Raw genomic sequence first — 23,882 nt, forward strand, 5'->3', positions numbered from 1 at the left:
TATATATATATATATATATAAAGAAACATAGCAAGTCAAACTCGATTCTCTCATCATTAAAAGTGAGATGACACTAATACCTACCTCAAAATATTGTGTGGAAAAAATTAAATTAAATTCACTAATGTATGCAAACCCAGCTAGCACAATGGTAAGAACATAGTAAGAGTTCAATAAATAAGGTTCTTGTTCTGTTGTTTTTATTCTTCCTGTTATGATTTGACAGAGGAATTTATCTAAAGGTGAGAAAGACATTTTACTTCATTCTCTATGAAACACAGTTCAGTCATTTGCAAAATGGAGACAGAAATTCTTCACTCCACAGTTCGGTTTAGTGTTTTGTCGAACCTAAAAGACTGTATACACACTATGATTTGGCTTTCTATTGTTGCTGTTATTATTAGCAGCAGTAGTAGTACCATCACAGTGACCTCTGGAATAGGAAGATATACTAATAACCATTTCTTCTTTGTCCAGTGGTCCCAGAACCCTTCTATCTCCTTGTGTGACCTAGAAGCAAATCTAAGCAGGAGTTTATTATGGTCTCAAGGCTCATTTTTGCAAGTACTAGAATAGCATTGTGTTGCCTAGACACTTAAAACATAGTATGATATTTGGAAAAAGCATGAATGTTAGTCCTAAATGAATTTCAAACAAAACAATCATATCTGAGATTAATATGGTGTTCTTTCCATCAGAGAAACAGATAGAAGTATAGACCAGATACCAAGCTCTATTCCCTAGATGTTTCCTCTTACATCTTCTGTACGAATTGTGGCAAGTTTTCTCTTTCTATTAATTTGCACTTTCTTCCTCCTTCCCTTTATCCTTCCCTCTTCTTTTGCACATCCTTCCCTGCTTTCCCTTCCTCCAGCTCTCCCTGACTCTGCCCTTCCTTCCTTTCCTCCTTCCTTCCTTCCTTCCTTCCTTCCTTCCTTCCTTCCCTCCCTCTTTCCCTCATTCCATCCTTCACTACTTACTGAAGGACTTCTAGGTGCCAGACACCTATGCATAGGGATGCATAGATTTGCAAAATCAACAAATCATGCAATCCCCATTCTTTCCTGGACCTGGCACTCTAGCATGGTAATTAACTTTAAAAATATAAACAAGTCAATAAACAAGATAACCCTGATTTTGTTAAAGCTCAAAGAAGAAAATAAAGAACAAACGGCATATCTCTCTGTGCTCTTAAGCTGATAACTGAAACAACAGAAGAAGCTCTCTCTGATATGTTATGGCAATAGAAAATAATTCCATGAAGTGAAATGTAACAAGCAAGGGGAGAGGAGAACTTATCTGTTCCAAATTCCAGAGCTCTGTTTTTGGCATTCTTGACATGAATAAAACAAGATACATACAAGATTTATTGTCTCATGCCTTGGTTTATTTTTTGTTATTGAGAACGTGATAACATCAAAGATGAGCTGATAGTGGTCAATGGGCAATCTTCTTTATAAAGAGTATGAATATGACTACCTTATGTAACCTGGTGAGGGAGTGTTCACTTTCACAATACTGATTATTTTCACTACAGATTGATCCTTGATACTTATGCCAGAATCCTGGTGTAAAAGGAACTGAAGGTTGGTCCCACATATGTGGTGATGTGTAATGGTGTTCAGCCAACATTTTCCAACCCGTCTATGCTGGGTCATTTCCTAAAGTAACGTACAGACCTCTCATGTAAAGAACCATCTTGTTAGGCACTCACAGAGGTGTGTGGGTCTTAGATAACGAGTCTGCTCATCCATGACATTTTCTTTCTTTTTCTAGAATTTGGATTCTTGGGTCAAAATTAGTAGCCATTCTTAATGTTTTTGATCCATAGCATGCATTTCAAAAATCAATGTATATATTACTATTCCCACTATTAGTTTATTCACCAAGTACTTGCTATTCTGCATATTATAGTTTTTAACATCACATTTGCTAAATGTATAAAATCAAAAGTTGTTTTCTTCATGTACACATATGTGTATATATACACATATACATATGTATATATATATACACCTGTATATATACATAAATAGATGTATATATTTATATATACATGTATACCTGTATATACATGTATGTGTGCATATACACACACATATTCATATACATGTGCATATAGGTACATACCCATATGTGTGTATATGCATGTATATATGTATATATTATGCACGCGCACACACACACACACACACATAGCATGCATTTCAAAAATCAATGTATATATTACTATTCCCACTATTAGTTTATTCACCAAGTACTTGCTATTCTGCATATTATAGTTTTTAACATCACATTTGCTAAATGTATAAAATCAAAAGTTGTTTTCTTCATGTACACATATGTGTATATATACACATATACATATGTATATATATATACACCTGTATATATACATAAATAGATGTATATATTTATATATACATGTATACCTGTATATACATGTATGTGTGCATATACACACACATATTCATATACATGTGCATATAGGTACATACCCATATGTGTGTATATGCATGTATATATGTATATATTATGCACGCGCACACACACACACACACATATATACACACACACACATTGTGGAAGGCACAGAAACCCACCGCTTGGATTTTCCTGCCAAAGATTAATTTAAGGATTTGCATGCAGTTACCTGAGACCCTGTGGCTGAAGTACCTTTAGGATTGACCTCAGGATCCAAGCCAAGACCTTGCTCTGCCCAGGCACATCCCAACCAATGACGGAGCATAGTGGATTTATTAAAGCCTGGCCATTTAATGTGCAACACGGGACTCCTTTTAAGAGTAATGTTTGCTCCAGGGATCCCATTGGTTTGGCCAAGATGTTGTCAGATCTACATTGCCTTATACTGCTTTTTCTCCTCTTTCATTGCATGGGTAGAAGATCTGTATTCGATAAGAGGAACTTCCATGCCCAAATCGGCTCCATACCTCTTTCATTTTTCACAGTCATAGCATTGACTATGCCATTGGCACTCCTATCTCTGTCTCCGCATTCTATTTTCCAAAGGACCCAACTAATACACCTCTTTTGGTCACCACAAAGGGTATTTGCTTTCCACATGCTTACAGAATTTAAACTCCAGATGTTCATAGCCATTGCCTCTTTTTTTCTTATTTTTCTAATAAAACACGTCCGGCAATGTCCTTAATCTGTATCTGCATAGTTTGTATATCCTCCTTTAAAACACACACACACTTGTATCAGACTCTATTTATTTTTTTTTTAAGAGAGAGGTCCTCAAAGGTAGACTCTAATTTAGATTCTTAGGGACAACTGACACTTTCTGCTTTCATTTGAACACACTCAAGCATAATTTTGCAGACATTTGCCCAAAAATGTTTACATTCCACTCATACATATTTATGTTTCATCTAAAGAACTTAGTCTGACTTTTATTGATTATTGAATTTAATTTCTATTTTTATTTGCATTGTGTCTGCCTTACTTAAAAACCTCAACTTCATTTACCCAACATTTATGAAGAAAGGATTATGTGAATTCTTCAAGTGTCATTTCTCTCCATTACATTATCCACTATAGTGCCAAATAAACTTTCTAAAATATAAATCAGACAATTTTGGTATCTGTCAGATTGGAAGTGATAAAACTAAAATGAGTTTGTGTTGATATAGATACACATTATGCTGAGTAAAAATGTAAATATTAAATGTTGCTGACAACAGTTAATTAAACAAATAGCAATCTATATCACTGAGACTTAAAATTGTCCAAATCCTCTCACTTAGTAGCGGGCTTTTATTATACCTCATACTAATTTATTCCTAAGAAACAAATTATTTAAATGACATTACCATGCTAACTTTATTTATGGTGGAAAAAATATCTGTCTTTTGAAATGGATTGGGAGATACCTGTAGACTGAAATTAGCCTTTGTGATTTTTTTCTCCCTATATTTAGTTCAGTGCCTGGCACATGGTGACTGTTCAATAGGTATTTTCTGAATTAGTGTCTATTTTGCACTGGGAATGGTGAACAAAAAGACCCAATTTGTAATACCACTGGATACAGAAGAAGATACAAAAAAGGTATTGCTTTTTAAACAATAATTGTTCTTAATAATAGTTTTTAAATGTGCTACAACAAAACCTCATAGGATTTACAAGTCAGACAAAATATATTTGATCTCTTAATATACTGTTAAATTTAACAATTAAAAACATATATCTTCATTTATAAAAAAACTTATTTTTATAAAGCTATTTTTTTAAGCCTGGTTTAAAAGGCTGTTTGTTTGTTTCTTTGATAACTTACTTCATGGCTTATAAGATCTGTGCCACCAGATCACAGGGTATTAGCTGGATTTAATATTGACCATAATAATATCTTCATACAAGCTCTGATGGATAGATATAAGCATTGTGTTTTACAAGGAGGAATCTGGTAGCAAATGTAATACTATCTAAAGTGCACTGAATGACTACCACATGCCATGCACTGTGTGTTTGCTATTTATTGTTGTATCTGATCTTCATCACAGTATTATGTAGTACGTTCCATACCCATTTTACAGATGTGCAAATTGCAACTTAGATACTTTTCAAGTATCACACAGCCAGTAAGCAACCGAATTTTTACTTAATTCTACTATTTAAGTTTGTCTGATATATAAGCACATTCTTCCCTTTATTCCAGGATGAAAAATGGTGTCAGACCGTGTGTTAAATAGGTGATATCCTACAAATGCTCTGTGATTTGTCGTGATCAGCATCAAAATGATTTAGGGCTCACCATGTACCTCACATTGCATATTCAAATATTATTGATGCAGGCAGTGAAATACTTAGACATAATATTTCATAATCCAAATCCCGAGAAAAGTGTCTCCCTGAAGCAAAAATGTGGGAAATATAATTTGAAATTTAGGCCACAAACCTGTTTCAGGCTCAATGGAAAAATAAGGCTGCCCTTCCAGTATACTATAAACCAGTTTTGCACTGTTTCCATAAACTGGGTCATCAGCATCAGTTGCAGTGACGTTAGTGACAGATGTACCTAATAAAAAAGAGAAAGAAAAAAATAATAATTAACACATTGTCCTTTGCCAAGAGCTACATTTTGTCAAGTATTTTATACAGAAATCCATGTGTAGGGAATAAAAGGAAAAGATTTTTTTTAGAAAAGATGAAGATGAACTGCTCTGTCATAACTTCAACTATACCTAAGTCTTTTAAAAGAAAGAGTCCTGGAGTACTATATAAAGATACTTTTAGTATCTGTATTATTTAAGATTCCTTTGTAGCTTTCATTTTAAAGATAAGTATTAGAAGCATGTGGGCTTGGGGAACATGCAAAGGAATCCTAACAAAGGAATATGAAATATAAGGTTAATAATATAATATACCATGTCACATTTACGTCTTACAAAAGTACAACTAAACATACCTGGAAAAATTGGCTGCTGAAAAAAAGCTGTACAGAAATATCAAAAGAATATTTTATCCCATCTTATTTAATTATTCAGAATATAAAATTAGCTCTGAACCACCAACTAATCATGTTGCTTACATAATTAGGCATAATGGATAACAGAATCACAACCTTTTTTCAAAACTATTTTTTATTCATTCATTCAACAATTGAGTATATACAGTTTGCCTGTTATGGAGTATATATATTAAAATATAGGGGAATTTTAATGCCAAGATTGGGAGCATTGACTTTACCCTGTAGGAAATAGGGAAGAAATTTCAGTTAAAGAGCAAACCTATACATTTGGATTTAAAGAGCAACCACATCTCTATAGATTATCATGCCATTTTAAAAAAAAACTTCCACCTGCCTCCCCAAGTATATTGTTGGCAGACATGTAAATAAACACACACATGCACACACACACACACACACACACACACATAACAAATCTTTACATTCAAGAAGCTCACAGTTTGAGGGGCAATAAGAGGGGGAAGGGACAGACAAATAGAAAAAGAAATTCAGCTGAATGCAGTAGCACCAATTATAGATCTCTCACTTAGTCCAGAACAGACAGGGTGATCAGGAACATTTTTCTAACAGAGGTTGCCTTTGAGTTAAATCATTAAAGAAAGGTAGAGTTTAACCAGGAGAAGGAATTCTAAGCAGGAAGATAAACATAAGAAAAGGCCAAGTAGTGTGAGAGACTATGGGAAGTTCTGGGAACTCCTAAAAACGGAAAGAAATTGAAAAAGTCTGGTGTAATGACAAGAATCACATGCTGTGAGATCAGGGCCAATGTCTTCTTCATCCAACAAGTGCTGGAAACATAATGGTTATTGAACATACCTTTACTTATTGAATAAATGGGTGAGTGAATAAATTATCTGATGATTTAATGAGAAACAGCAGGTAGGTGTTAAAGATTAGTTTTCTTGGAAATAGACTCTGAGATAAAGATTTCTTGCTAAACTTTCATTGGAGAGTGTTTTAAATCAATATCTATGGAGGAGTGAAAAAGACAAAATTGGACAGAAACATCTGGGATGTGATGCAGTCACAATGAAGGCCTCACTGGACTCCATAGGGCTCTAGAGATGGCATGCCCATTGAGGAAATGGGCCGGGCTTTTATATTCCAGCAGGAAACAGTTATAGCATGCAAGATGCCCCCTGAGAATGGAGCCTTAGTCTTGGCCCAAGCAGCTCCCTTCAGGGGAGGACAACTACAAAATGGCGGCAGGGAGTATGAGTGTTGGGCTGTCAGAAATCAACATGCTCAGCAATTAAGGGGAGAGCAGCATACGCCAGTGTTTACTGGACTAGGGTAGAACTTTAGCAAGATCTTGTCAGTCAGTATCTTTTGGAAGTGTTTTGAACGTGGAAAGGTAATAATAATGTTTGTTGAGCAGTTGATAATCCTGTAAAATTGGAATTTCTACTCAGAATGATGACTCAGAGGTTCTACAAAATCTGCAGTTATAAAATATGCACTCAATGCCTCTTGTGTAACACATTCCACCAGATGCAAGTAACTCATCAACTAGCTAGCAAAAATGAACACATGAGAGTACAATAGTTGTAGCTATTTGAATATTACATAAGATGCAGAAGAATTGGGAGTAAAACCTTCTAGGTAAAAGGAAGATAGTGAGATAAAATTGCCAAAAAATATTCAGAAAGAGGGATGACATGACAGAAAAAGTCTGCCATCAAAGCTAAGCCTGGATATTCAAATTAAGAAGAAAATATAGGGGAATTTTCATGCCAAGATGGGGAGCACTGGCTGTACCCTCTAGGAAATAGGGAAGAAATTTCAGTTAAAGAGCACACCCATATTGTGGGCCACTCTCTCTGTTAGGGCCTCCAGATTTGATTGGAAGTACAGGCACAGATTAGGAGACCAGACTTGTTATGAGGTTACAACAGCAGTTCAATTAAGAGAGGATAAAACATTAACACTGGGTAATGACAATAGAAGTGGATATCAATGTTAATTTCCCTGTTTTGATCTTTGTGGTAAGGTGTTAAACTGAAGGTAAACTGAGTGAGGGGTTGCTATGGTTTGGATGTGTCTCCTCCAAAATTCAGGTGTTGCTAACATAAAATATTAAGAGGTGGGGCCTTTAAGAGGTGATTGGGCCATGAGGGCACCTCTCTCACAAGAGATTAGGCCCTTTTGTTTTTGAGATGGAGCCTTGCTCTGTCACCGAGACTGGAATGCAGTGGTGTGACCTTGGCTCACTGCAACTGCCGCCTCCAAGGTTCAGGGGATTCTCCTGCCTCAGCCTCCTGAATAGCTGGGACTAGAGTGTGCACCAACACTCCCAGCTAATTTTTGTGTTTTTAGTAGACGTGGCTTTTCACCATGTTAGCCAGGGAGGTCTCTATCTCTTGACCTCGCGATCTGCCCACCTCTGCCTCCCAAAGTGCTGGGATTACAGGCGTGAGCCACCTCACAGGGCCTGATTAGGTGCCTTTATAAAAGAGCTTAACAGAGGGAGTTTGTCTCTCTTGCCCTTCCACCTTTCGCCATATGAGAACACAGTGTTCTTCCCCTCCAGATGACAGTACGAAGGGCTTCACCACATGCTGTGCCTTGATTTTGGACTTCCCAACCTCCAGAACTGTGAGAAAATAATTATTTTCTTTATTAATTAACCTGATTTAGGTATTTTGTTATCAGCAGCACAAGACAGACTAAGACAGGGGCATGTGGTAACTATTTTTGCAACTTTTCTGTAAGTCTAACATTAGTCCAAAATTAAAGAAAATAATGAATAATAAGAAAACCCATCAGAGTTACTGAAAGAACTAACAGAGTTCAGAGACTTATGAGAGAGGTCCCTTTCATGCAGAAGACCATATAACAACTTTTTTTGCTTTGTTTTGTAGTCTAGTGTATTTACTTTGATTTTGTTAAGAAGAAATTATGTTCCCCCATTAGGAAGTAACACATTATCAGAAAAAAAAATAAGTGAAGGTGCAATATTCAGTATGACATTAAGTTAATAAATCTGAGAATGTAGTTCCAGTCACTGCCTAGGTAATCGAAAAAGAAAAGTGAACAAATTGTCAAAACTTCCTGTTATTACCAAAATTTCCTTCTAGTGGGTGACTCTTAAATTAGGAAACGCCTTCACAGAGAAAAAAACATATCCAAATATTTTCTGAAAAAAAAAAAAAAACCGTATTGTTTTAGTTATGCACAGGGTTGGTGCATTTGGTCAGAGCAGTCTGGAGTTAACAGTTTTGAACATAAAATAGTTCTGACATCTTCTGAAATACTTATCTGTTTCTTTGAGCAAATACTTTAACTTGTCTTAGCCTCAGATTTAAATCTACAAAATATAATAAGGTTATTGTGAGAGTTAAACAAAATAATATATGTAGGTACCTATCGCAGAAATAACAACATGCTAAACCAGTGAGTACTACGTGTCTGTGTGTTAGATTTTACCCTCTGAAAAACAGATCCCTAACGTCCCTTCCAGATCTATGGAATAATAAAATAGAGACACATTTTTTAAAATCTTTTCAGGCAATTTGATACAAAATAATAGTTAAAATGCCTGTAGTGTGCGCCAAACTTTTAAAATTTAGCTTCATCCATTCTCCCTAGAGACACTAATTTCTATTGTAATTACTTTGAAGAATTACTATTTAGATTTGTTTGTAAAGTGAAGAATTCTTTTTTCATACTCCATAGTTATGCAAACTATTTCCTGTTAAATGGAAGATAGGATACTTTCTCTGGAGTTTATAAGACTGATGATGAGCATATCTAATTGTGTTGATCTTATCTTATTATGAGAGGCAGCCCATCACGTTATTATTATTGGTGCTGGAGTAAGGGGTTGGGTTTCTATCTTCTACATGCTCTGTGATTCAGTTTTTCATATGCAAAGACAAACATTTTTTATCCCACAGGCCTCAAAGTTTTGTGTGAGGATCACATGTAATCATATGAAATATAGAAAAGTGGTTGAGAGGATACATTTGGAGTCAAAATGTCTTCAACCCAAACATTTCTTTTATATTTTATCTCCAACTTTTACTGGCTCTGTGTTCTTGGCCAAGTACTAAAAATTTTCCAAGCTTTGATTCCCTAATCTGTAAAAAGGAAGGTGAGCATAGTCGTTACATCATAGGCTTGGTGAGATAATTAAACGGATTAATGTATTCAAGGAGCACAGAAGAGTGATTGACACTATAAGCTTACTGTCACTATTGTTGTATTATGTGTGTATACAGGTAAAACTAACAAACTAATCTTTTACAATTTTAGATGGTAATGAATGCTTTAATTTATTAAGTGTAATTTTGCATAATGGCTTTGACAATAGATTTTATTACATTTGGGGGAAAACACAAAAAGACAATCTCAAATGTAGCAATATATCCACATGCTTAGAAAGGAAGTGATTTTGTTAGTAAAACTGCTCAAAAGAAAACAGACACACATACGCACACACAGTGTCTCATTCTTCCATCCAGTCTACTAATCTATCTCATATCGGTTTTCTCTTTGTTATAAAATTGCTCTGAGAGCAAAAATAAAAAGTATTTTATAAACAAAAGTGTACTATGTAAAAGCTTATACATTAAGCAGGAGGCTAGACACTGGGCATATCATCAGTACAAGTTTCTCGATGTTATTTGAATGGATGGCATTTTGAATGAATGCCATATCTCCCAGTCCATGCCAGGATGAACTACTAGGCTGGGGACTGCAACAGAGCAAAGACAAGCTTTTACCCACATACTTATCCAGAATATTTCTGCCTGACGTCTGGCTTCCTGGAAATCTCCATCCTTCAGCTTTAGACATCTGAAAATGAAAAGGCAGCACTACTTTCCGTCAAGGACAGTATTTCTCCTAATAGTGATTCAAGACTGTTGATGCACCTGTACACTGGAATAGATGTGTGTGGAGGTTTTGTGGGTGCATTTGTCAAGTGATTGCCCATAGGGGAGAAAAAATGGATGTTTCGAAGTTAATCTTGTAGCAGAAAAGATTGCTAGTCAAGCAGCAATGTACACTTCTCCATGGAAATGCATGCAGAATGCAGACCACGAAGGCAAATTGAAAAGTGTAAACCTTGCAGGATAATGTTTCTTCAAAGCTGCAAGTGTTGGTGTGTGATAAATAGGACCCTGAGTAATTCCCAGGAAATATAACAACCAGGATTCTCTGTTTGTGTTTTCATTTGGAACTGTTTTTGTCCCTTTGTCAAGGATACAAGAGACTCATTTAGCTAGTGACTATAAATTTGACACTGTGCCATTTCTCCAAGAAAGCCCCTATTATAATCCAACTTGATACTGATCCTAATTATAATAATATAGCTGCTGTATTTCCAGCTGTTGTCAACAAAAATGATCCCTGTCACCACAATTCAGTCTGCTAGTATCAAGCCGAGTATGAACACATCAATTCCAAGGTGAATTCTGCATTAAACAAACTTTTTTTTTCTTTTTTGCATTTAGTTTGTTCCACTCGTTTAAGTGAAATTTGCCAATGTGCTGCTCGGATTTTAATTAACAAAGACTTTCAGTGTCATGTGCCTCTTGCCACACCTGAGAGTTTCCTCCCATTCCCAGCAGGACCCATTTTTTCCCCCTTCCCACATAATAACAGCAAAAACTACAGGCAAAATTAACCACCAAGGATGCTACACTGTCGGGGCAGAGGTTCCAGTTTGCCAGCAAACTAAGATGAAAGGCTTTCAGGGAAATGAGATGTTGGGGTTTGGGTAGTGCAGCTCTGTTAGCAAGGCTATACTTTTTTTTATGAGCAAGTCAGCACACCAATTCTGCACATTATTCAGAAAGAAAATGCTGGTGCTGACACCCTGAGCAGAAAAACAAAGGTTTGGTGCAGCGTAAAAATGTGTACACTGGCAAAGCTAAAGCTCTTATGATGAGAAGAACACAAATTCCATTTGCAAAGAGTCATTTGCAATACAGTTTTAGAGAATCAGCATTCCAATACCGGGTGGGAAAATCAAGAGGCAGAACCTTTGCAATAACTGAAATTCAGAACAATGCACATTCCTGGTCTCCTACTATGCTCTTCAAACTTTTTATTTGACCTGCTAGTTATCCTGTTCCAAGTGCAGTATGTACAATCCACAGACAAAGCATTTGGCCTTATCATCTGAAAATGTCTTACTTAAACATTCATGCATCCCAAAGATCACTGGCCTAAAAGGTCATAGCAATGATGCAACTGCTTTCATTTATTTTAATAAAACTAAACCCTCAACTCAACTCCTCTCATCCTCCTTATTAACTCCCCTAAGTACTGTGCAATACAAATAGCTGGTGGGGCACAGGGGTTGCCATGACAACCTTTTTTGGGTTGTTGATGAATAGCAGAGCAATAATTTCATAAGGCCTGCATTACTTGTTGATACTGAAATTATCCCTTACTAGAAGTAGAAACTTCCGGTCCTGGATGGTTTAAATGTGCCAGACAGAATTCATTATTTATTAGTTTTATGGAAAATGCTTTGAGATACTTCTGTACTTGACTGTCACATAATTCTAGAGGTTTTGTGTGTATTGGCTGGTTGGTTGGCTGGTTGGTTGGTTGGTTGCTTGGTTGGTTGGTTGGTTGAAAGTCTCCATCCCCTCCCCATCACACTCCTTCCCCCACCAAGTTACAACAGAGCACCGACCTGATGTGCTTAAGGAAAAAGCTGAGAAATAAGTGCAGGCAGCCCATGCATTCATGTTTCTTTGCATCTCTCTGACTCATACCACTGTCTTCAACATTCATTTCTCTTGAAGGCCCTCAAGCAAATTCCCCCAGCAGGAAGCATGCCCTAAATTCTACCAGTGTTTTTCAGTTTTGCTATTTAATTATAGAATACACATGCCAAATATCCAAACCTCCAAGGGGCTACTTAGGCGTGTCTTTGCAGGGGGAGGAGGATTAAACATGGATCAGCCGAAATTAAGGCTTCTTTTTTAACCCTAGATATGGAGATTTCTTCCCCAGCCAAGCTCTAGGGGAAATAAATACTGAATTATTACCATCTGACCATTCAACTACAAGCAAGAAGACAGGGATTCCAATTCCTTCCAGGAACTTCTCTCTGAATTACAGTTGGTTAACTACAAGAGTAATGTTAAGCTGATAACAGAAGATCAAACCCTTCTCTTTTGTGGGTAATCAGTCTTGCCATTTACAAAAGCCCAACGAGTAAGGGGCAGAGGCAGTCTGGGCTTGTCATTTTGCTTCAGAAACCTCTCTTTTATGACACATACCACACAATGGAATCCTCAGTGATTAGTTCCCTATCTTTCTTTTTTTGCAAAGGCCTACCCGTTGCTCACTGGGTGTTCGCCTTATGTGCCAGCTCTCAGCCTGTAGTGAAATGTTGCTGCCAAATTCCACATGCTCCAAATTAAATTTATTATGGGAACGGAGACAGATTCTTAACTGCAGTCAGGCGGATGGACAGCCCCAAAATGTATCCTGTCATTTCTCTGGCTCCATGATTTGGGACATAAACCAGGGAAATAAAATTCAGTTTCCATATTTTATTCTGGAGAATTTAGGGAAAAAACAATTTTGTAACTTAATGAAACATCCACGCACACTTAACATAGTGTTTTTAGAATGAGCCTGAAACTTTCTGAAACAATTAAACACTTTAGAAAATGTGTTTGAGCACACAGATGTCTTCTATTCACCCATGCATCATTTCAGCAAACATCTGTAATGTGCACTGGGTGAGAGAAATGGAAAATATCATATGAAAATGTGTAACTGTAGAATCTTAGCCATGTTTACTATGCACAGAGGGGAAGTACCTTCTGTATCCCTCACAAACAATGCTAGCACGGTAGCCTACCCACTGCTTTTGCAAACAGATAATGAGGACAATTGGAGGCCTGGTTGTGAAAACTAATAAGCTGCCTGTTTTACAGTTCCATGTGCAGAAATACACCTTTTTGGAATTGGGATGGTTTTATTTCTAATACAACAGGAAAATAAAAGTATTTTCTTTTCATAGGCCGCTTATTCCCAGGAATCAAACCTTTGCTAATTTGTTACCTATGGAATGAAATCCTATAAATGCTTGAGAACTAAATAGCACCATAAATGCTTTAAGACTGGCAGCTTTCTATATCCATACTGACTTTGAAAAACTATGCTACTGGTGGCACCACAGATGCCCAGATCCCTTCTACAATATGTGACAACTACAGTAGATAAAGTGTCATTCATCCTCTAATCCTAGCACTTTGGGAGGGTAAGGCAGGTGGATTATTCAAGACTAGCCTGGGCAGCATGGCCAAACCCTGTCTCTACAAAAATACAGAAAATTAGCTGGGCGTGGTGGCGTGCACCTGTAGTCCCAGCTACTTGGGAGGCTGAGGTTGGAGGATCACCTGAGCCTAGGAAGTCTAGACCAGAGTGAGCCGTGATCATACTACTGCACTCCAGTCTGGGTGACAGAGTGAGAACCAGTCTCAATTTTAAAAACATAAATGTAATTCATTCTATTTGAGTAAATGAACTAATTTATTCAATCACACAATGGCTATCTGCACAGTATATACTGTATGCCAAGCACCAACTTAGATGCAAAGGATACAAGAACATGCAAGAGAGTTAGCGTTTCTCTCCTAATAGCATCTGAAGTTTACTTTAGCAGTGTTTTCACCTGGTTTCTCTTTATTGTAAGAAACTGCAAATCTTCATTAAATGTATTTTCTAGAAGGCATCACGATGTAGTCAAAAGTATACATATATAGTATATACATATACACACCCACTACATATGTATCATTGTAGTATTATATATGTAGTATATATATAATTGTAATATCAGATGTTTCTGTTGACATTATTTGGTTAGCCTGAGATCATATTCTGCATCCATGACTTACCACTCTGATACAGCAAGAGAATGCTTTTACATCAATAAGACTCAGTTGCTTTATCTAAAAAATAGAATACTGCCACCTACTTCCTATTTTTATTCTGAGGCTCCATAAAATTAACATACTATCAGTATCCCCCAAATGAGAGAACTTTGATTGAGATGCACCCTGTGCTTTCCAGGGCATGCTACTTTATTTGTACTTCATAAAGTATAAATTTAAGGTCAAGATCCATGAGAACAGAGATACAACCATTATAGTGGCTGTTCATTTTTTTTGTCCCTCTAAAATGAGCTTATGCTTCTAGTTAAAAGTCAGCACTTTAAAAAATAATAATTGTGTAACTAGGGTTACCCTCCCTTTTCCAATGTGAGAGACAAAATCCTATCAAATTTCAAGTGTGACAAAGTGAAAAGTCACTGAGCCATTGAGCTATCGAGGAATGAGAGTCTTAGATGAAAAAGGTTTAATTTTGCAATCATTACAAGAACTATGAGTTCAAAGAGATATTTACTAACTGATGCAAAACATAAAATCCTATACATGCTGCCATCAATGATGTAGCTAAAATGGAAGTAAATTGGGCTAATTTCCTATTTGAGCCCTTCATTGTTTTAATTATTTTACATTAAAATTCTGCTGTGTCAAGCTTCAGAAACTGGAGTTAGAAGATTCTTGCTTTCTAAAGGGGTAGACTAGTAGGAGATCCAAAATGGAACAATTAGCTACCAAATGATGTCATCAAATTATGTGGGTGACATGGAAATACTGAAGAACAGCTAAAGCAAAGTTTTTGGTATGAGGGGACATTGACATTGAAATCAGGCAGGAAAAGATGATCCCAGGTCAATGTTCACAGGTGGGCCTGCAAATCTAGAAGGGTGTACCTATGAATTAGACTAATCAGTTTGGAGCTTATTTTAGGAGAATGAAAAGTCAGTAAAGGGTTTTAAACAACCCTTTCCACCAATTACCCAGAGTTTGTAATATTCCCAACTACTTTATTTACCCACTACTCACTCCATTTCTGTGATCCCACAACTATCCACATAGCTCAATCTGACCCAGATTCAAGATTTAGTTGATTCCTAAGTTGAATCATTCCCTCTTCTGAACTCTCAAAATACTTTACTTGATTGTCTCTAGGGGCACCTTTTACTTTTATATATAAATTGCAGTGCATACAGATTTTCCCCTTTTAGACTAAAAGCTTCTTAGGAACAATATTCTTTCTTATTCTCTCAACTTTCCCCTCTCATCCTCCCCTCCAGAATTAACCCATTCCTTGATAACAAGGTTCTATCACTTTGTTCAAATTATAAGCATGATCCCACATTGTCCTTGTTATACAAGTGCTGAGAACTATACCTGATATGAAATATTTATTCATTTAATCTTTGTAACAAGCCTCTGAGTCTGCCATGAATATCTGAATTCAAACAGAAGGAATAAAGCCTGAATTTGTAACCACACAAGAATGCTCCCAAATCTGCCCTTTTAACTGCTACACAAACACTACAATGTTTCTGAACTTTACATCTTTAAGTGCAGAGAATATGAACTAGAATTTTTATTTTTCTCCCTAGCGCTTCAGAAAATGCCTTGCATAGAAATATTCGTTGGGTAAATATACAAATTTAAGAGAGAATGAATAGCTTATTTTCTTTTGGAAGATATTCAGAAATTAATGTAGCACATTGATCATGTTCTGAATTAGGTGTTATGTCTACTGTTTTGTCTTACTCTCATTTGGAATTTATTAAAGAATAACGGTAAGGGTTTTCTCTACTCTTAAAAGGGTAGTCATGACCTTGTCTTCTTAGAGTTGAACCCACTCCAAACATAAGCCAGAATTAGCTTCAAACGGAGACTAGTATGATATTAAACCCTCACTTAAGCTCCTGAAAACTTCCTATAGAGGGAATAATGAACTGAGTACATTATCACATTACCACATGAGATCAAGTATGAAACTTGCCACTTTTAGGGTCATGTCAACACTCAAAAAGTGTCAGATTTTGAAGCATTTCAAATTTTGAATTTTCAGATTAGGGGACTCAATCTGTAGTGAGACCTTGGTACGTGCATGCCTAGAGAGAGTTGTTTAAAAAATATATTGAAAACTCTACGTGACTTAATTAAAATCTTGGCAAACACAAAATCATATGTGAACGGCTAAGCAATGGGTTTACAAAGAATGAGTAAGGTTCTGCCAATATATGGAAGCTTTCAAATTGGGAGGATGAAAAGAGGAGGGAGAGAGGGTGAGATAAGAGAAAGAAAAGAACTGATTATGTTCTCAGCCCTGAAGATGTACCGATGAATCTGACGCAGACCATATTTTTAAGTAATCAAATGAAATGTTAACAAGAAAATTGAATAGATGCTGTATTTATTCAACATATTCCCTCATTTCTCTTTGTTGGTATCCTTCTTTCTCTTTATTCTCATTTCCGTAGTCCCATGTTCTCATACTATATGTGTTTGTCAGTTGCTGAATACCACCAAACTGTTCCTGGTCTTGGAGTACTAATGATGAATACCGGTCCTTCTTGGCCCTTGGGGAGCTAGCTCACAGCCTACCAGGGAGAGGCAGGGAAAGAAACATTATTGCCTAGACTGTAACCTAGGCATGTTGCAGGAGTGGTGGGTGTGCAGAGAAGATTGACCCTGAGACCTGCTACTAGGGAAAGGCGGAGGGCAGGTTGGAGGTATGTAAAGGAAATCTTCCTGATAAAGTGACGTGATGAATAGCACAACTTCAAAGGTAGTCTGTGATTTTACAATATTGACTATTATAGTAAATGAACAATGTATGTGTCCATGTGTACACCTATGAGTTTTGTTTTGTCCCCTAATCCTCAAATTTCATTATATTGAAGACTTCTCACAAAATCAGGTTTCATTTGAAATGCAACTCAAAGTGCGCAAATCTATGTATACAACGTATTTAGCAATATCAATATTTTTTAAAATTTATTTAAATTTTAATCATTATGCCATACTAGGAAACAGCAACTTCACTAGGTGCTTATGAAAGGTAAAAGCAAAAATTCACACATTTGAAAGACACACGAATAATTTGAGGAAACATCAAACAAAATCCTGACATTATTTTTAAAATAACTCAAGTAATGAAGTCCTGCACTCAATTCAATTATGTTTCCTCTCTTTTCAATTCTTCCTAGTTGCCATATTTAAGACTCTTGGATGGAAAAGGAGAAAAATACCATATACATTTTCTAACAGCTGTGCCTTTCCAACTATGTTTTACAACATCTGTGACATTTTTCTTCTTAACATTTGTGCTACCTGTATGTTTACCCTTTGGGCTAATTTGTAGTTGACCCCAGTAATATAGCCTTTTTAGCCAACATTTAGTGACAGGCGATCATTGATTTAGCAGTCTCACAGAGTGCCTTAAAAATCAATGTATCTAGAAGAAAGAACTGGTGGGACTTCATAATATCACATCTTGTTTTTATCACAAATTTCCAATGTACCAAGTTCTTGTCTCATTATTTATACCAGACAGGGCATGCTGATGAGATACACAACCCGTTCTGTCCCTTTTGGCAATCCATTTATAACTGAAGCACAATTAATATCTTTACAGATGTTCTCCAGGCGGAAAGAAAAATGCGGCAGTAAGTATTTTGTACGTGTTTCAGTGGAAATGTGTGAAGTGAGGAGCATAGGGAAATGTCTAAAAACAGTGGAATCTGAGCTTTTCTTGTGTTTAAATTCTCCAGGGAAATGTTTTCAAAACAGGATTTCATATAGGAAGAGAAGCTACCTTGAGGAACTTTCCAGAACTCCCAAGAAAATAATTAGAAATCAGGATAATCATTAAACAAAGAACCTCACAAATGACTCTCCTTCAGAGGTGTGGATTTCCCCAAAAGTGGTATGTTATTTCAAGTTTTTAATTACTGTAAACCAAAAGTATTTGAAACAGGTCTCAATCACTTTAGAAAGTTCATTTTGCCAAGGTTAAGCGCATACCCGTGACACAGCCTCCAGAGGTCCTGACAACACATGCCCAAGATGGTTGGGGTTTTTTATGCTGAAACCCACTAAATTTCAAGAGTGTGCCACATCATTTGAATCTCCTTTTCTAATCCATTGTCAATTGCCTGTTTTACTGTCAAATATTAGTCTATAACTAGAATACTAATAATTATCATCAAATATAAAGGAACTACTATGTTTCTTTCTTTTTTTTTTTTTTTTTTTTTTTTTGAGGCGGAGTCTTGCTCTGCCGCCCAGGCTGGAGTGCAGTGGCCGGATCTCAGCTCACTGCAAGCTCCGCCTCCCGGGTTGACGCCATTCTCCTGTCTCAGCCTCCCGAGTAGCTGGGACTACAGGCGCCCGCCTCGTCGCCCGGCTGGTTTTTTGTATTTTTTAGTAGAGACGGGGTTTCACCGTATTAGCCAGGATGGTCTCGATCTCCTGACCTCGTGATCCGCCCGTCTCGGCCTCCCAAAGTGCTGGGATTACAGGCTTGAGCCACCGCGCCCGGCCTAAGAACTACTATGTTTCTGGTACAAGTACTTATTTACTTGATATAATCATCTTATTTAGACTTCAATAAGACTAAATTATATTCAAATCACTTTTAGATTTCCGAAAAAGGATAGGCATAAATAGGTACTCAATAAATAATTTTAATTCATTTATCTATTCAATTACAGATGTGTTTTTTGTATAGACATTTATGGCCATAATTATAAGAGCAAGCACCCCAATAATTAGCACAGCCAGGAAAACACACACACACACACACACACACACACATACGTGCACACACATATACACACACAATCATATGATGAGTATCTTTTTCCTTTTTTTGAGGCAGGACTCACTCTGTTATCCAAGCTGAGTGCAGAGGTACCCTAACAACTCACTGCAGCCTCGACCTCCCAGGCTCAAGCAATCCTCCCACCTCAGCCTCCCAAGTAGCTGTGTAATCCCACCATGGCAGAATTTTTTTTTTTTTTTTTTGAATAGAGACAGGATCTGGTCTTGAACTCTCAGACTGAGGCAATCCTCTCACCTTGGCCTTCCAAAGTGCTGGGATTACAGATGTGAGCCACTGTGCCCAGCCTACCTAAGGATCTTAAAGAGAAAATTCAAAAAATGGGCAAATGTTTTTGTGTTAGAGTCTGATGTAAAAAATAAATATTTATTTAAGAAGCATTTAGAACATCATTGACGATCTTTATAATAATAATAATACTGTATTTTTGAAGGTGAACATAAAATAGGATACACAAAATGAAAACAGCTGATGGGAAATGTGAGAAAACATTAATTGTTAAAAACAACAACAAAAAGCTAAAATGTTGAGGCCACTGGCCTGGCTCCCAATAATCAACAGATGTGGGGTCTGCAGCCAGAAGCTAGTTCTGACTAACAGTAAATTACATGTACTTAATTGCTATGCTATATTGTTCTATAAGCCAAAAAAAAAAAAAAAAAAAAAAAAAAACAGAAATCAGTAGCTACCTGAAAATCAGAATGTGGAGACACTCACTGTACATATTTTGAAACCATCAAACAAAGCACAATATGTCAGAAAACAGAGCAGTATATTCATCCAGTGTGAGAAGAACTCTGCTCTGCATGAATGGTTTCTCCACTAGGACTAGAACCCTCCCAAGAAGTTGTGTTTATAATGCAAATCTCTGGGCCTGACTCAATGGAAATCAACTTGGAATCTCAGAGGTTCAGGACAGGAATCTACTTCACATATTGACCCAAGGAAAAGAGTTAACTGTGATTTAGGACAGAGGGAAAGATCCTTACATCCTTTTAAAAGCATTATGTCATCTCAAGTTTTTAATTACTGTAAATCAAAAGTATCTGAGACAGGTCACAATCAATTTAGAAAGTTTATTTTGCCAAGGTTAAGGTCACATCCATGACACAGCCTCAGGAGGTCCTGACAACATGTACCCAAGGTAGTTGGGATACAGGTTGGTTCTATGCATTTTACGGAGATATGAGACATCAATCAATACATGTAAAATTTACACTGGTTCAATCCAGCAAGGTGGAACAACTCAAAATGACAGCTTCTAGGTCATAGGTAGATTTAAAATTTTTCTGATTGACAATTGGTTGAAGGAGTTATTATCAATACAAAAGAATGCCTGGATTACTTCAAGTGGTTGTAGGGACCAAAGTTTTATCATGCAGATGAAGCTTCCAGGTAGCAGGCTTCAGAGAGAATATATTGTGAATGTTTCTCATAAGACTCAAAGGAGTCTGTTCCAACAGTAATTCCAAAAGGGAGGAGGGCATAAAGAGTCCTGTCCAGCTCCCCATTCCCATCACAGCCTGAACTAGCTTTTTCAGGTTAACTTTGGAATGCCCTTGGCCAAGAGGAGGGCAAGGACTCATGGTTGGGGGGACTTAGAATTTTATTTTTGGTTTACGTTACAAAAGTAATACGTATTCACTATGAGAAATACACCTCTTTAACCACACAACTCAAAGAGACATTTCAGAAGGCACAGAAGTGAGAAGGCTGGGCTTTTAGGATGATACAAAGAAGTGTTAAGAAGTTAATTAGCACCTGCATTCTAAAGAGCAGTCAGTTACAATTTAGGACAGACGGAGGGGTCAAACACTGAAACACCCTCAGAATAGCCTGGAAAATTGCGAAAAGATAACAGCTTAAAGTTTATTAGTTTATTTTTGTGAGTATTTAAACCTATATTTTGTAGTATTTCTATGATTCTTTTCTAATTCCCTCTAGTTAGGGTGTGTCTTGTGTGAATGTGTGTCTGTATTCATAGAAACGCATGAAAAATATAGTTGTTAATATTATATGAATAATAAAAAGATTAATTATTTTGGTAAGCACCTGTGTCCTGTAGACTCTTAATTTACATAAATAAGCCTAAAGTAGGCTGAATTTTTTTCAACCACCTTTATTTGGTGGCATATCCCCCACACCATCTTTGTCTCTGAAAGGAATAAAAACATCTATAGCAGTGTTTTCTAAATTGTGGACCACACAGGCTACTTATGAAGCAGCACACTGTAAGCTGGTTCAACATAAAGATTCCCAGGCCCCCCACATGAAGAACTGAACACAGAATAATATATATCAACTCGTAATAATTAACATTACTAATTAACCAGTAATTAAATCGTTATGTGGCACAGAGGAAGCTCGCAAATACGTTGACTACACAGACAGTCCCTGACTCACGATGGGTCAACTTAAGAATTTTTGACCTTTATGATGGTGGGAAAGTGATCTGCAGTCAGTAGAAACTATTTCATTTTTGAATTTTGATTTTTTTCCTGAGCTAGTGATATGTGATATAACACGCTTTTTCAATGCTGGGCTGAGGGAGTGAACAGCAGCTCCCTGCCAGTCATGCCATTGTGAAGCTAAACAACCAGGTGTAGTGGCTTACTCCAGGTGAGGTGGCTCACGCCTGTAATCCTAGCACTTTGGAAGGCCAAGGCAGGTGGATCACCTGAGGTCAGGAGTTCGAGACCAGCCTGATCAACATGGTGAAACCCCGTCTCTACTAAAAATACAAAAATTAGTTGGGGATGGTGGTGCACACCTGTAATCCCAACTACTCAGGAGACTGAGGCAGGAGAATTGCTTAAACCCGGGAGGCGGAGGTTGTAGTGAGCCAAGATCACAACACTGCACTCCAGCCTGGGGAGACAGAGTGGGACTCTATCTCAAAACAGACAGACAAATAAAACTCTACAATGCCCTCTGGTACCAGATGATTTTGCCCAACTGTAGGCTAATATAAGAGTTCTCATCTCATGTACCCCCCCCAAAATATATATACCTACTATGTACTCACAAAAAAAATTTTAAATAAATAAAATTTCAAACATTTGAAAAAAAGAGTACTAGGCTGAGCTCTGGTGTTAGGTACAGTAGGTTAGGTATATTAAATGCATTTTCTGCTTATGATATTTTCAACTTACTGTAAGTTTATTGAGGTGTAATCCTATCATAAGGCCCAAGCATCTATATTCAGTAAATATTTTCAAATATTATCTCTAAATGTATCAATACAACAGCCCCAGTTTAGATTATCTCATTCAATCCAAAAAAGTGGTTCCATTATTGTTGCTTTTTTACCTGTGAGGCAACTATTAGGTTGGTGCAAAAGCAATTGCAGTCATTGCCATTACTTTCAGTGGCAAAAAGTGCAATCACTTTTGCACCAACCGAACAGATACGGAGAGGTCAAACAAAAGGAATCTTTCCTAAGACCACATAGATTGTTGAGGCTCTGTTTTTTTAAGACAGAGTGCTTGAATCTGGGGATTCAAGATTAGGCAAATAGGCATGAAACTTATGGTGACAGAGCTTCTAATTTTAAAAATCTTTGGTGGAAACATTTGAAAAGCTCTAGCAAGTTAGGAAGTCCTATTAGATGACACATTTCACAGGGAGAAGCCAATAGTTATAAATTTGGAACAACTTTGAGGTCTTGCATTTTTCCCAGAATATACCATGCAGCTTCTGCATTTAATTCCCTAATATATCAACATTACTTTTTTTTTTCACATCAACTAGCTTTGCAAATGTTCTGGTAACACCTCAGAAAGTTGTATCATGGCTCTTACTGTTTTTAGAATCCTCTGGAATACTACCATGGACTCCATGTAGAGAAACAGAGCATTACAATGACCCGCTAAGCAAGTGGTTTTCCAAGTACGGTCTCCAGACCAGCAATATGAATATCATCTGAATTATAAACTCTGAGAGCGAGACCTAGAAGCTACACTTTAACTGGTCCTCCAGGTAATTCTGACATACACTCAAGTTGAAGAACCAGTGCACTCCATGAGCAGGAACAGGACTATTATATCGAATCAACAGAGGTATCTACGACCTAAAAAGAAGCCACGAATATAATGTGTTATATAATGCTTTCACTTCTTTTTATAACTTTACAACCTTCTGAGTGAGGTAAGATAATTACAAAGTTTCTAATTTTATAGAAAAGTTGGCTGAAAAGTTTTCCTAAACTATATATGCTTCAAGGTGCACAGAAAGTACTGTGCAAGGTGTACATCCAGGTATGCATTTTAACCTGTTAATATGTGCTACATCATGAAATTATCAGTAAGCCTATAACTCATAAATCTCCCTGTTTTCATCCAAGGCTTTCCATCATTATGGTATCTTGCCACCAAATAGTAAGATATTGTGACCAAAATAGTTAGGTTTTCTTTTCTTCTCCCCCGCCACCCACCAAGACGGAGTCTCACTCTGTAGCCCAGGCTGGAGTACAGTGGTGCCATCTCGGCTCACTGCAACCTCTGCTTCCCATGTTCAAGCAATTCTCCTGCCTCAGTCTCCTGAGTAGCAGGGGCTACAGGTACCCACCACCACGCCCAGCTAATTTTTGTCTTTTTAGTAGAGACAGGGTTTCACCATTTTGGCCAGGATGGTCTTGATCTCCTGACCCCGTGATCCACCCACCTTGGCCTCCCAAAGTGCTGGGATTACAGGCTTGAGCCAC

General features: G+C 37.1%; 1 protein-coding gene across 2 annotated transcripts in view; it reads right to left on the reverse strand.

The window, feature by feature from the left end:
• Nucleotides 1-23,882, reverse strand: part of CDH8 (cadherin 8) — a 395,507-nt gene that overhangs the window by 204,793 nt on the left and 166,832 nt on the right. For both annotated transcript variants that reach the window (XM_017860108.1, XM_017860107.1), the window contains exon 4: nucleotides 4,919-5,038. In XM_017860108.1, coding sequence (XP_017715597.1) covers nucleotides 4,919-5,038 — 120 coding nt within the window. The remainder of the gene's footprint in view (nucleotides 1-4,918; nucleotides 5,039-23,882) is intronic.

The sequence above is a fragment of the Rhinopithecus bieti genome, unplaced genomic scaffold (genome assembly GCF_001698545.2).
Source record: "Rhinopithecus bieti isolate Rb0 unplaced genomic scaffold, ASM169854v2 scaffold_49371, whole genome shotgun sequence".
Lineage (NCBI taxonomy): Eukaryota > Metazoa > Chordata > Mammalia > Primates > Cercopithecidae > Rhinopithecus > Rhinopithecus bieti.